General features: G+C 39.5%; 1 protein-coding gene across 4 annotated transcripts in view; it reads right to left on the bottom strand.

Annotated features, from left to right (window-relative positions):
* Positions 1-15965, bottom strand: part of LOC131050789 (alpha-aminoadipic semialdehyde synthase) — a 293987-nt gene that overhangs the window by 75691 nt on the left and 202331 nt on the right. For 3 of the 4 annotated variants that reach the window (XM_057985051.2, XM_057985052.2, XM_059216164.1), the window contains 2 exons: positions 9221-9278; positions 8691-8831 (listed from right to left, as the gene is read on the bottom strand). In XM_057985051.2, coding sequence (XP_057841034.2) covers positions 8691-8831; positions 9221-9278 — 199 coding nt within the window. Of the gene's footprint in view, positions 1-726; positions 1102-8690; positions 8832-9220; positions 9279-15965 lie in introns of those variants that run through there. The other variant, XM_057985054.2, reaches the window with a different exon arrangement.

The following is a 15965-nucleotide window of genomic DNA, read 5'->3' as shown; positions in this document are numbered from 1 at the left end:
ATTCAGCATAGGCATAAAAGAACACATCGCGTCAAGCAATTAAATCCTACATGTGACCATGAGCAAAGAGAATATATGGAAGCAGAAATAAAACAGAAACCAAAAATCTAGATGGCTCAGCTAAGGACTAGCTTGCATCATCTTAAATACAAGATTAGAAGGTGGACAATACCTAAAGAAGATTTGGCAGACAGACTATATATTGCTTTTCTATCATGTAGTTAGTGATAATAAAACGGCATTACATCATGAAATGACCAGCTTACAAAAGTATCTGGATCAAATGCATCAATATATTGAATGTGGACCCATTGATTGCCCTTTTTGAAGAGGAGAGATAAACAAAAATAGCAGACTACTTGATCAAAATTCATAGTAAAAGGTCCCAAATTAAAAGGGAAATGGATTCCAATCAGGCATAACCTGGACAGCTCTGATAGGTCGTGCATGTGCACAATGTAACATCTATACTAAAGTCTCATAGAGTCTTTGATTTCATGATTGTTATTAAAAGCTATATATATATAGTGTGTGTGTTTGTGTTTGTTTTTTTAATATATATTTATTTATGAAATCTGACAATCTATATGAAATCTCCCCTTTCATGTGATAGTCTTCCAGGTATTGAAAAATACTTATATACGGCCATACGGCCATACAGCCATCGAATTTATGCTACTGACCGTCACTGATGGATCAAAGAAATGCCTGGTTTTAAATTGATACCTGTCTTAACTTCAATTGCTGACAATATGACTGATAGACAGACCGCAATGCGATGGCTAGGGAATGCAAGCGGCTCAATCAACCTGTTACGCTCCAGAGGAACCCAGACGCGTTGGGACTCTCCAAAAGACCACACGTATAGGAACGGAGAGTACAGGCTCAAACGCCACGATTAATAAGCGTTTGTGGAGATTTTTCAGGAGCAAAAGATAACAATCACAAAAACTATTCTTACTCACTTGCATATCTAAATTGTTTCGCATATATTATGTCAGATTGCATACTGCAGATCTCCAGGCTGTAAAAGTTCCTTTTAAAAAGGTTCCGTTATTTATATACATATAAATAAGATTTCGTGGACCAACTTTGGCAGGGCTCGCTAAAAGGTGGCGTCCGCCTTCTAAATTGTATGTATTCTATCTGCATCCATATCACATGGGATATTCGCATCTCAAAGGGGTAGACGTGTTCTAAACGGATCAATTCGCATCTCAAAGGGGTATACGTGTTCTAAACGGATCAATATAAATATTATATTATTATAAATTAACATAGTATGGGTATATTAAAAATGTATATTTAAAAAAGGAGAAATATCAATTTAAAATTGTTTTACTTAATTAATTTTTTATTTTACTTTTATCTAAAGAGTTATTTATATTTACTTATAGAGTTATTTTATCTATTGAAAAGTCAATATTTTATCTACTTAAAAATTATTTTATAGATGTATATTGATTGTTTTTAAAATTTATAGATTAATTATTTTATAATTTAAATTTATTTTTCAAATATATGAATGTGTTTTATTTACTTTAAAAAATTATTTAATTTACTTAATAAGAATATAAGTAAAGTACATAATCAGGGTACAACATCCTTCAACACCCTTGAGGGATAGTAAGTACATATAAATTTAATTAATTAGGTACATCTTGAGGGATAGTAAGTACATATAAATTTAATTAATTAGGTACATTTTACTGATTAACAAGGCTTCCTAGAGCTATTCTTTTTGTAGAACTCAGATAAAGTGCTTCTAACATGAGCTAGAAGAAGTAACAAGGCTCTAGCTTGGCATGGTTTACCTAAACAAAGAATTCTAAAGAGGTTTGATCTCCAATGGATAAAGGTGATCCGAAGACAATTCCATTTGATCTTGGAAACATATGTAACCAAGATGAAATGTAAGCATTAGTAACTCATTTTTAATAATAAAATTTCGGCTACAACCTTTTATCGATTAAAAAAAAAAAAGTACGTCGAAAGGTATCATATTTGCCCTATCCCTACGTCGAAAGGTATCATATAAGTTTGTGTAGTACATGAGGTAAATTGATAGGTCAAGATGTTGTTTCTGCAACAAAGTCTCAATAAAGAAGTGCTAGATTCAAATCAAATAATCACTTCAACAAAACCTTTAAATTAAGAAGATAATCAAGTTTCATTACCAACATGCTCATGTTATGTTTGCAAATGGGTGAGAGGGACAAAGAGGTAGGGATAGGGCTAGAAAGAGGGGGAAATAGGAGGGGGAAGATCAAGAGAGAGATAGGTAAATAGACATAGATAGAGAAGAAGATACAGATAAAGATGAAAGAGAAAAATAAATGGAGTGATAGAGCACGAGAGATAGGAAGATAAAGATAGAGATGGAGATAGGAAGTGATACATAGAGAGAGGGATATATATATATATATATATATATATATATATATATAGAGAGAGAGAGAGAGAGAGAGAGAGAGAGAGGACATTTCTAGAGATAGAGGGGAGAGAGGAAAATAGAGATGGAGATTAAGATGGAGTGAGAGAGGAAGAGATAAAAATAGATAGAGAGATAAAGGGAGGGAGAGGGAGAGATAAAGATAGAAAGATACGAGGATAGAGATGAAGGGATAAAGAGATATATAGAGGAAGAGGGAGAAAGAGAGATAAAGAGAATTGGAAAATATAGAGCGAGCTAGAGATAGACAAATAGAGATGGAGAGAGGGTGAGAGAAGTAGGGAGTGATAGAGGTAGACGTAGACATTTATTGGAAGAGAATGAGAGATATATAGGAAGAGAAAGGGAGAGAGAGGTAGAGATAAATAAATATATAGGGGGATGGGGAGGGAATAAATAAGGGAGAGATGGGGAGAAATCGAGAGAGAGAGAGAGAGAGAGAGAGAGAGAGAGAGAGAGAGAGAGAGCTAAAGCTTTCCATAACCTTTCCCAGTGTTCTCATTGCCTAAAGCTTTCCAAGAAGGATATGCACAAAATGAATTTGCTGAAAAGGCTTTAGAAACTTTCAACTAGATGCAATTTCCAATTATTGTAACTGATCAGCTTCCTAAAAGGATATTGAGGAGGTAAGAAAGATGCAAGGCCATACTGCAAATATGGAAAGGCATCGATAGAAGGATGAAATGATGCAAATTATTAATGTTATAAAATTAACAAAGAAGGGAAGGTATTAACAACTTCCAAATAATGTGGAAAGAGTTGCAATTTAAAGACAAAGGGACTGTGAAGGGGAAAGAATGGAGTGAAGACTTAGAAACTTTCAAACAAATGAACAAATGTTATATTCCAAGAAATGAATAAACAGAAAGACATCTATAAAAATAGGATATGAAATGATGGGGAGGCATATTTAAAAAGAGTGTGATGTAAAAGGCATGATAGAAGGAGCATCAATTGAGAGGGTGGAGTATATTGTTGAAGTATTTGATAAAATAAAAGTTGTTTATTGTTGTAAATTGTGTTGTTAAAGAACATAGAATCTCTGTTTTTGCATTTATGTTTTGATTTTTGATTTTTAAGGTTGCAATGCAAGGGGAGTTTTTTTTGTCTTGCATCATAGAGAGAGGGAATGATAGAGAGACAATGATTGAGATAGGGAGAAGAAACATGGAGTGTGCATGTAATTTTAAGAAAGAGAGGAGAAGTGGACAGATATAAAAAGAGGGAGTGATGGGGAGAGAGGGTGAGATAGGGATAGGAGGGAGAGAGGGAGAGATAGGGATATAAAGAGGACGATATAGGGATATAAAGGAGAGATATAATAGATATAACTTGCAAAATAGAATGGGGGTGAGAGAAAGGGGGATATGGAAGGAGAGAGAAAGAGGGAGAGGGAGAAATATAGATAGAAAGAGGGCAACAATGAGAGAGGGGGAGATAGAAAGATAAAGATATAGGAAGTGACATATAGAAAGGTAGAGATGGATAAAGAGAGTAGGAGAGATGGAGAGGAGTGTATAAGAGAGTGATATAGATAGGGAGGGAGAAATAGAGAGTGCATGTCTGTGTGAGAGAGATAAATACATATAGAGATAGGGAGGGAGAAATAGAGAGTGCATGTATCTGTGAGAGAGAGAAATACATATAGAGATAGGGAGGGAGAAATAGGGAATGTGTGAGTGAGTGAAAGATATTGGAGATAGATAAAGAGAGGGAGAAAGATTTATGTAAATAAAGAGAGAGGAAGAGAGGGAATATAGCAGTAGAGAGATATGAAAGAGGGAGTGATAGAGAGAGAGGGAGAGATAAAGAGATAGATATAGTGGGAAGGATGTAGAGGGGGAATAGAGATATAGGGATAAGTAAGGAGACATAGATAGGTGAGAGAGATAGAGATAGATAATAATCAAATGACATGCTACCATAAGCATAAGTTGAACCAAGGACACATGCTATCCTTAAATTATTAGCATGAGACGAGTTATCAAAAGTTAATTTCTCTCTCACTTGCTCTCTCACTTTAAACTTTTAATTTAGGTTTTAATTTGAAATTTATTTTATTATATAAATTGAAAAAAAAAAAATATAGTTCCCCCATTAATGAAGCGGGGAAAGTTGATCTTCTTGTCAAACCAAGAGATGGCGTTCAGTGGACTACTCCTGAGACTAACTGGATAAAAATTAACTTTGACGAAGTCTTGATGGGCAATCCAAGACCAAGTGAAGCATGATGTGTCGCTAGAGATCATGAAGGAAAAATATTGGGAGAGAAGCTTGAATCATTAGGGATGGCCACCAATAATTTGGCAAAGTTCTAGGTGGCTCTGCTTAGACTCGAATTGGGCCTAGAATCAAAGGCAAATAAAGTGCATTTGGAGGGTGATTCCTTAATCACCATCAACACTATCCGCCAAAATCTAACTCCAAATTGGAAACTCAATAGATGGTTGGGGCCAATTAGAACACTGATCTAGGAAGATTTTTGGACTTCAAGCTCACACATGTGTATAGGGAAGGGAACACGTTAGCAAATGAAATCTCCAAGAAAATAGCAAATGGGAATTATGGGGTGGTGACAAGGGAGTGAAATTGAAAAAAAAGATGTGGATTGCATGTGATTTGATGTATGTGAGGCAGGGAATTATGAGTTCGTGTGCCTCGAAGTTGTGACAGGACGGAAGCATTAAAGGAAAGTATAGAGGCACGTATGACAAGTGGGGAGAATGAAGATGTGGCATCCAAACCAAAAATAGATGAAGTTTCCATCAAGTCTGGCAATATAAAGGATGAGGAAATGTTTGAGAAAACCCAATTGGAGATATATTAAGGTTAAGTGGTAGATTGGAAAAGATTATCACAGACCACAAAAATCATTAATGTGAAAGGTGTTGCGTTTTCATGATGATGACACGAGGCATATGATTATAAAAGGGTCAAGGTGGCAGCGTATGTGTCATCTAGAGGTGACTTTCTCTACGAGTTAAAAGGTGAGAAAATGGACATGCCAATAATACTTTCAAATCAACCAAGTGGAAAATGTCCTTCTTGGGAGAGGTGACTTATAAAATATTGGTAGCTATACTCACCACAGGCCACCCCCTGGTTATTCATGTAGTAAAGGTCATTTTGGGGAAGGAATTCCTTATGGCCTTCCATCGCTGCAAGGTAAACACAAACGTGTCTGCCATGTTTTGGGTTGTGGTGTTGACGATGGGGGAGACGAAGGCTAGAGACAAGGTGTTGTGCTAGAAGGTGTTCAAGCATGCATTAACAATAATCAAGGAGTCCCCTTCCAGGGGTATCTTCTTAGCCCCAACTTCCTTACCCAACTCCAATCCCATTAAGGCTGCTCTAAATTATGCTACATTGTTCGTGGTCTTCCTAATATGTTTGGATCTCTTAGCTAAAATGTTTCCATCAGCATCTCTTGCAACACAACCTATTCCACTGGACCCAAGGTTGCCTTGTAAGGCCCCATCAAAATTGACCTTAATCCATCCATGCTCAAGTGCTTCCCAATTGACATTATCTCGAGGGTTTGTTGATTTTTTAGCACTATTATCCCCCAATAAGGGGGAACTTTCAATCCTTGAAAAAACTTCATCATCTCATCATCCCAATTTGAGGAAACACTTTATTTTAGTGACATGTTTCCAGCTGCATTGTTAGTTATCTCAATAATTGTTGTTTCCGATTTTTTGACCAGGCATTCTCTTGGCATAGATTTATCCTAAATTACTCTTTGATTCTTCTCTTTCCATAGTTCCCAGATGATAGAAGATGGAATAATTTTCCATAGGCTATCAAAAATGCCTTTCCTAATCTTGCCAGGCCACATCTCAAACCAATCCCTCATATTTTGTGGAAGGGGGCATTGGAAGCTCAGATTGTCCATGAAATACTTCTAACACATCTCAACATACAAACAAGTTAGAAGGAGATGAATGACATTTTTCCTTCGAACTTCTACAGAGGTAGCATCTTTTAGGCCCAACAATGCCAAGCGTAGCCAACTAATCTTGGCTAAGTATTCTATTTTGAATTGCTAACCATGTGAAAGCTCCCGCTTTAGGCAGACACTCTTTTCCCCATAAAAGATGCTTTGGCCATTTCTGATCATCCATAATAGCTTCCTTGATATTATATTTTTCCTTCACCTTGTATTCCCCATCCATAGAAGCACACCATCCTCCTCCAAGAATGCAAAACTTCTCTCTTCTAGAATCTTGGATAGGTTGATCTTTTGGTCTTGAGCCACATTCAAATCATTCAAAGTTTTCCATTGCTAGTTTGGGATTCCATTGATCACCACAACTTCTCCATAATTACAAATTTTCTTCCCCTATAACCTACTAATTTCCATTCTAATGTCCTCCAAGTTGGGATTGTTGATCAGAGGTGGATAACCCTCCCATGAATACTCCCAAAAGCACACTTTATTGTCATTCTTGACCTCACAATTGATGTGTTTAGTGATTATCTCTCTACATTCTAATAGATAGTTCCAAATTACAGACCCCCTTAGCAGGTTAAGGGTGTTGAGAATCCGTATTGGTTCGTTAGAGTCTAGATTCATTTTTTTGAGAATCTCTACCCACTTTTGATTGCCTTTAGTATACATGACACTGAATAGACCGGTATTGCTGATAGAACCGCTTTTAACTTGAGGATTTGACTTGCAGAGCTAAGCCACTTACCTTTCCACATGTCCATTGTCTTCTTGTAGCTATTGATCAAGGTTTCCCAATAACATTTTTTATTAATACCAACAAATAAAGGCATCCCAAGGAATCTTCTTGAGAAGTTCTCAACTCCAAAATTTGAGCAATCTCCCTTTGTAAACTTGGTTGGACATTTAACAAAAAGACTTTTGATTTCCCCCAGTTGACGCTCTGGCACATTTAAGAAAAAAACTTCTGATTTCCCCTAGTTGACACTCTGGCCTAACGCTTTGTCATAGTCATTCAATACCCTTTTGAAGTTCCTAGCCTCAACCATGCAAGCTTTCCCAAATAGAATAGTATCATCCACAAATTGTTGGTGGATGATAGAATCTATACCAAGTGCCACTTCAATGCCTTCCATTGGCCTTCCCTCCTGACAAAGGAGATATATCTCCCTAGTTCCTTGTGATTTAAATATTATGTTTGATGAATGATAAAATTTGTTATTCAATTTGTTGCAAACTATTTCCTTGTGAGTTTTGTGTGTTAGGCAAGAGGGATTTTTTTTCGTCTTGCATCAAATCTCCACAATTTTCACTCAATTCTTCCATTGCTAAATTTTGACCCCAACAAGAATATATCAACATTGCCCCCAAATTTCCACAATGGATAATGACCCCTAAATTTCCACAATAGAAAATGACCCCCAAAATTCTACAACAGAAAATAACCCCTAAATTTTTACAATGGAAAATGACCCCTAAATTTCCACAATGGAAAATGGTCCCCATAATTTTGCAGGTAGAATCTTACTTTTCCATGAATGATTTGACCAATAGGAAAAGACTGAAATTTCTCTTGTAAGAGTTTTCTCACTTATCAAGAAGTGGTAGCCATGCACTCCAGGAAGAGGAATAGTCAAATGGCAAATTAGAACCAACTTGGGAGATATGCCTATAAGACTTCAAGGATGTGTGTTATCCTGAAGGTGTTTACACTAACCATCACATGTAGTGGTCATAGATACAATACAAGGATGACTAATCTATCCAAGCATATACCAATGCCTAACCTAAGCTCTAAGTAGGGTAGACTCGTTTGAGTTAAAGCAGCACAAAGTCTCCTTCTTAAGATTATATGATTTTACTTTTAGAGTTCATTTGCATGGTTTTGAATCAATATGCATCAAACCATATTTCCTTTTAATAATTAATAAAAACGTTGACTGCAAAAAAACTTAGATTATAGAGAAGAAATAAAGGGAAAGAGCGTATAAAGAATTAGCAAACATGACCAAGCACAAGACTAGAATAACATCTTTAAATAACTTGTGTTATAACTACTGTAACAATTTAGGACATACTAAAACATTATCTGTTAAAGAATGACACGTGAGATAGTGTTAGGCTGACATGAAGTTTTGGAAACTACAAGTTTCAAAACTAGAAATTTTAATTTTATCATCTTCAAATACTAATTTCAAGTTATGCTAGGGTTAGGATGACGTATTTTTGGAGCATACAAGATTCAAAACCCGATAAATTAATTTAATCTTAAGAAATCCAAATACTTACTTCAATTTCTGCATAGGACATAGCATCAGCTGACTGGCCCACTCGACATCTAGCAAGGTGAAATGAGCCACCAGCGGTCTCAATGATATCCAATGCCTCATTAATGAGAAATTGATCAAACAAGTGTCCATTAAGAGAGACCTGAATATATTCCAAGCTGTGAGGCAACTTGGGCAATATATACTAAGACAATAATCATTTCAAAATGTGGAACAATGGAAGATAGCATTTAAGTGTTAAAATTTTAAACAAGTCAAATGAATTTCCAATTTGATGTTTTACAATGATATATGAACTGCAAAATTTGGGACATGCAAGCCAAGAAATGAGAATTGAATAAAAAATAAATAGAATAATTTCAAGAAGTATGAGTCTGTTCTAGACTACCATGCAGAGAGGCATGAGAAAAAATATGCATAATCGAGAATTTGCAAAGTGAAAAATCCCTCTTTTAAGGGAGGTACATAAAACATATGCCAGAAATACCTTGCCCAGACACAATAGAATAAATGAGAGAAACAGTTGCCTACCAATGTTTTATGTGCCCTATCCCCATTGACATTATCTAAGCAATTAGCTGCCTCTTCCCTGAATGAGTATGAAGAGAAAAAAAACATTTTAGATCCCTAATTGCTTCAGAACGTCAGCATTACTACTGCTGTAATCAGCATATACTTTGTCACAACAGACTAGCATTTTACATTTATTTGTAGCTTGATTGAAATCAGCTAACATCTTGGATCAGCCAGTCATTAACTCTCAAGCTATAGCCAATAATACAGGGTAAATACAGATAAATCCACCAGAGAAAAATTATAACCAAAAAAATTAGAACCACCAATAGTAACAAGTCACTAAAGATAATTACAACGACCACTGAAATGAGAACCCAAAAAGATTAGGAAATAAATTAATAGCTATTCTAGTTCTCATAAATTGAAGTATGAGGACTTTTTACCTGCCAAGGGGCACTATATTAGTACATATTCCTAGCAATTAGAGTTTGAATTATTAAGTCTACATACAATCCCATAAAATGTATCTCCAAGATATACATGGAGGAAAGTGTACGCACATATCAAGTGAGTTTCCAACATGTTGGTACCCTTATAGAACTCAACTTCCATGCTCCCTTTTATCAGATTTGTTGTCAGTCGATCGTCATTTCTTTGTTAATCAATTTAATTCATGACCATTCCAGTCAGTTTGCAAGAGTTTGTCTTGTCCTAATCTTTTGTTCTAATGACTTTTTCAGGGTGAAGTGACCAATAAAGTCCAAAGGAGTAAACAGTACAATGAAGGAGCAGATCGTAGATGGAAGAGCAGAGGAACAGAACAAGCATACAGACAGGGCAGATTCAACACTTCTTTATCGTGGTCAGTCAAAGAGGATATGGTTCAGTTTCAGGCACAACTTTTTGATGATTTAGCCATCTCAATTCTCCTCCAAAGTGGGCTAATTCTTGGGTGAATTCTGATCATTCATTGGCACACTTTTGGTTGGCAAGAATCAAGCCAATCTCCTACAAACAGCACTTGAAAAGTGGCTTACGAAATTCCACCAGCCATGTAGTAAAAGTTAAATTTGAACTTGGTGCACTTTTCAGCGGCTCAGACCATGACTAGTTACATCAAGGATAATCATAAAATGGCATATCCATCAGTAACAAGCATCCATCTCAAAAGATGGCAGTATGATAAATGAAATATGCTTAAGTCAAGGATAAATTGTTCACAAAGTGGGTGCACTTGTAGGATAGCATTGGCATGAGAACTTTCCACAAAATTAAGGACAAACTGGCCAAGGTTTAAGTGAAACTGTAAAGCCCATCCGTGTCAACTTTTGCCTTGTCCTGATTTTCAGTAATGCTTATGCTAAACAATGTTTAAAGACCTGCTTGATAAATGACTAAACCATATTTAATTGTGTATCTTTATACTATGCTTGATTCATAGAGTAGTATTAAGATGTGTATGATGTAGTCACAGATAGATATTCTTTGCTTAATTTATAATCATCTTGCTTGTTCTATGTTGTGCTTCAAGTATTCATATTGTGCATATTAAAGTAATATTGTGATATTCAGTTGGGGTTGACCCTGCAGTGTGATGGTTAAGTTGTGGCATTGTTAATATTGCCACCAAGTTTCAAACCCTATTGGGCCTCTGTGATCGCAGGCTTGTGCCTTCACCAGTTTGGTGTGATCACGGAATGTGAACCGTTGTGGCATTCATACCAGTGGTTTCACAGGTGTTAATACCTATTCTAGACCCTTGTTGGGCTGGTGTGCTCAAGGGCTTTGTGCCCCTGTTGGGTGACTGTGCTTGTGGGTCTACGTAATCATTGTTGCGTTAATGTCGGGGATGAGGCTCCCCGTTTGTGGCCTCAACTAGTGTGGGCTGCCAAGCAAAAAAATCCTTGTGTTTAATCAATAAAAAAAAATATTGTGATATTCATTTTATCATGGCCAATTAGTCTTTACGATGGACTTTAGGAATTTTCTATATTCTTCTAATTGTCATCCTTATCCTTTGATTTATTAATTGTCACTCTTATCTTTATGTATAAAATTTTGTAACTATTATTTAAGGTGACTTTCACTCCTTAGTTTATTATTTAATATCTTGGTAATTATTTTGTGTTATATTTTCATTATATATGGTATCAAATCCCAAGTCAAGTTTCTTGGGATTAGTGAATGCATGGAGATCAATGGAATACTACTAACAATGACTACTTGCATGCTTGTGACACAAAACGGGCCAATTGAATATCGTACAAAATAATACAATGCTGCACAAAATTGTACAAATTTGCACAAGGAGTATTTCTATCAAAAATTGTGATTTGTTTTTCTATAAATTCATGGCAATATTCTTTTTGGATGTGGCTTAAGGAAAATCACAGCAGCTAGGGTACAGAAAAGAAATTGTAGTTCTTTTTTACTACAAATCATGCTTGTTTATGGGAAAAATAATGACATTTTTACCTATAGAAATCAGGTGGATTATTTTTTACAAAATCACACTAGTTTTTTATTAAAAAGCATGCCAATTTATTCACAAGAACCACTCCCTTTATTTTTGCAAAATCACGCCTAGTTTATTACTGTAAAAATACATTGTTTTTGCAGAATTATCTCAAGCATAGATGGACTACTCGCTGAACGGCAAGTAGCAAAAACTCACCGCCAAGCGAGTGGATATGACTTCTACTAGCCCCAAAAACTCGCCAAGTTTTTTGTGAGTTTTTGGCAAAAACTTGGCGAGTCCGAGTCAAAAACTCGCCCGCCTGTGCCTGATAATCGAAAACAGCAGAAAGACAATTCATTTTGTGTTTTTTGATTGGGTTTTGGGCTGAGAAGGGGGAAGGTTGACTTGGAGTGACTTGCAAGGTGATTTGGAGTGATTTTTGAGTGATTCCAAGTGGATTTGAAGGGGATTTGAAGGGGATTTTCAAGAAAAATCAGATTCCCAAGTCAATTTTTTAATTTTTTTTCTATGCTTTTTTAAAACAATTTGTTTATGTTTTGTTGCATTTGGATGAATTAGAAATGATTCCTAGGTAGTCTAAATCCTTTCTAAGTTATTTGCACAAGATTCAACACTAGATTTGACAAGTTTAGTTGAATTTTTCACAATTTTTTTGAAGGAAGAGTCCCTGAAGTAGAAGGCTGAGATGTCGGTGCCTGGGCCGCCAAGCGGGCTTGGAGCTCATAAACCTGCTGAGTACATGCAGTCACATCTCGCTCTGCCACCAAGACTTTCTCCAAAGCGGTCTTTACCATATGCGGGGCTTCCAGCAACTCCTCTTTCATATCTGCTGTCTCCGTCATACAGACCAATCGATCCTGCAACAAGCTCCTCTCGGCAGTGACTGCATCCAACTCCTGTTGTACAAGGCTCCTCACACTCTGCTCCGTCGAAAGGCGAGTTTCCACCTCAGCCTTCTCTGCTCGTGCCATCTCAAGTTGCCCCAACAAATGGGCCCTCTCTGCTACCCACAAGGCCTGCTGACTGACCACATCCCTCTCTAACTCGACCCGAGCAGCCTCGCGGACCACATACTCCTGCTGTGTACGCCTCAATGCATAGTAGGCGTCTCGGTAGACCTGCTCAATCTCTCAGACAACTGCCATCACCCAACTCTCCACAATGGGCTCCCGTACACTCCAAGCCTGTAGCATCTCATCCGTCTAAGTAATCAGCCATCCCTGAGACTCAAAGCATGTAGCAAAGGTTGTCGGGCAGCCCACCCGCATAAACTGTAGGACTTGCTCTAACTCCACCACAACCTGCTGTAATGCTTGCATCTGGGCCGTGGCCACCAATCGTCTACCCCTCATCACCATGTCAACTAAATAGGCCTCAATGTCCTCCCCCTCCTGTTCCGAAGGCTGTGACTATGAGGGAAGTGGCATCTGTGAAAGAGCACCAAAGGGTAACGCAAAGGTCTCTAGCGAAACCGATACTGCCACGTATGAGGGTACCTCCTCCACCGCTAGAGGTGTAGCACCCCCCTACTCCTGAATGGCAGAGACGACCTCTCTCGCCTCGTTCCCAATTGCTGGTACATGTGTCTCGCCAGAGGAATCGTCCAAGTCTACTACCTCAGCTCGAGTCTCACGGCAAGGTGAGAATACAACTCCCACAGGTTGTACCAATGTCATCTGGAATCGCTGCGTCAGCCACGACCGACGGGTCTGTACGCATCTCTACGACCGGGGAATGGGTCGCCATAGTCATGGGCTCCTCCAACAAAGAGGCAGAAACAGTCACTACTCCCTCAGTTCCAACAACATCCAACCGCACCTGAGGCTCCGTATCAACCACCTCCCTCAGCCCTTGCTCCTCATCGACCACTACCCGATGCGGCGACTCCTCCATACGCGACTCTGCCATGTCTTCAGTAAGTGCCTCTGTGGTCAGGGCCGGTCCCGAAGGTGGTGCTCGATCCGGCAGAGGTGATGCTACCTGCTGTTGGATGGGGCCAAGTGCAACTGGCATGCGGCTCTGCCCAAATGCAGGAATAAAGGTGCCTCCCACTCCAAATGATATCATAGGTGTGCCCATCGGTAGCAAGGGTGGGGCAAAAAGGACACTCTCCTCCATCACCTTGCTGCTATCATCCTCCTCATCCTCCGCTTCTAAATCCTTTGTACTACTGGAAGTCTCCCTCTCACTATCAGGTTCCCCTGAGGCCGTATCCACCGTCCGTTTGCGCTTTGCGGAAGAGTGCCCAATGTCCAGGTGTCTCCAATACATGATAGGAGGCTCACTCGCTGCCAACAGACCCTACGACCGTACCTCCAACTCTGCCTCCAGCACTGCTCCCCGCATGGCCTCCAAGAACAATCCTATAGCATAGTGGGGCATATAGAACATGCGATGTTGCATCGTCAAGAACTCATACATGCGCTCTGCTAGCAATGCGGCCCAATCATACACAATGTCGTTCATAAGCCTGTTCATGAGCATAATCTGAGGGAGGGCGATGTCCGACGCCCTACTCAATCCCGTCAACCTGCTCTTAATGACATCCATAATGCACCGCGAGTGGCCCTCTGCAAAAAAGGTCTTACGGATTCCTCGTCCCTTCGTGGCATTAGCCACACTGTCCAGCTCTATTGTGGTCAAGTTCCTGGATATTAATTTAATCCAATACTCCTCCTCCCGCTTCATCTTCTTAGCCTTCAACTCTATTTTCCTGCCTGGTCTGCCTGGAATGCCGAATACTCTAGTAAAGTCCACTGCTTTGAAGGATATGGTGACATCCCTCCCGAGGTATTCAAAAGTACTCGTGCGTGTGTGTCTGTCGAAGGTGTCCACCATGAACCGTAGGGCACCCTCATACTCGCGGATAGGAAACACGGGCATTCGAATAGCCCACTCCACTTCTCCCTTACGAAGGTTCTGCTTCACCAAATCATTGTCGGGAGTGTCCTGCCACCATTTCCGACATTCCGACCCATTCAGGCCTTCAAAGGTGATATTATAAGGTTTTAATGTAGTTTTCCCACTTATGGCAGGTTGTGGTGCTTTTTGCTTTTGCTTTTGACTGGCGCTGGCATCCATGGTGCTGCCTGCAACACGCACGCCCGACGACAAAACCCTGTGATTTCTATCCATCTGGCTGCTACTGGAGGAAGCCTGCAAATGCTTTTTCCAACTCTATTTCCCCGTTGGCTCCATTAATTTCTCGTATAATTGATTTCTGGTTGCAACCGTACGGTCGTGGGACACCTTCGTAACCACCTTCTTCGATTGTGTATGGCTGCGTATGCCTTCCTTGTGCTTGCGTGCTGCGTTGTTGGGCGGAGTGCTTGGTTGTGTGTCTTTGCGTTTGGGCGGGGCTTCGGGTTTTACTTCTTGCGTGGGCAGGGCTGCGGGTTTGATTTCTTGCGTGGGCGGGGCTACGGGTTTTATTGCTTGCGTGGGCGGTGGTGCGGGTTTTATTGCTTGCGTGTGCGGTGGTGCACACCGCACGGTGGTGTCCACCGCTAGTGGTTTCCATCGCACGGTGGTTCCACCGTCGGTGGTCCCACCGCCGATGTTGCCACCGCACGATGGTTCCACCGTCAGTGTTGCCACCATACGGTGGCCCACTTTTTTTTTTTTTAAAAATAAGACTGTCAAACATCCTGATTGGAGGGTCTAGGTTCCCTTCGTTCGTGGTTAACCTTTAATTTCGACCCATTGACGGCGTTTGGTATCTCCTTCCCGTCGAGCGTCCACAACTTGATCGCCCCGTTGGCATTGACCTCGCATAACTTGAAGGGCCCTAACCATCGCACTTTAAATTTTCTTGGTTTGATTTCATTCTTCCCATTGAATTTCAACACTAACTGCCCAGGAGTAAAACGAAGATGCTTGTCATGCCAGACCTTTCGTCTTTGTTGGGTTGCCTCTGTGGCCCATTGTGCCATCATTCTTTTTTCGTCCAACTTGCTTAAGGCATACAGTCTCTCCCTTAGGCTCTCCATATCCTCGAGTCTGTTCTCTACTACAATGCAAAGGCTTGGCACCATGAATTCTGCTGGCACCACAGCTTCTTGCCCGTACATGAGTTGGAACGGAATATGGCCTGTGGTCACCTTGTAGGTTGTACGGTAGGCCCACAAGACCGAAGGTAACTTTTCTTCCCAATCTTATCCCTCGACACCGCACGACTTGTATATCACACTCACAATAATCTTGTTGGTAGCCTCAGCCTGCCCATTAGCTTGCGGGTAATAGGGGCTAGATAGAGAATGGAAAATCTTGAAATCTGTAGTA

The sequence above is a fragment of the Cryptomeria japonica genome, chromosome 2 (assembly GCF_030272615.1).
Source record: "Cryptomeria japonica chromosome 2, Sugi_1.0, whole genome shotgun sequence".
Taxonomy (NCBI): domain Eukaryota; kingdom Viridiplantae; phylum Streptophyta; class Pinopsida; order Cupressales; family Cupressaceae; genus Cryptomeria; species Cryptomeria japonica.
The sequence above is the reverse complement of the archived record's forward strand: the minus strand, read 5'-3'. Positions and strand labels throughout refer to the sequence as shown.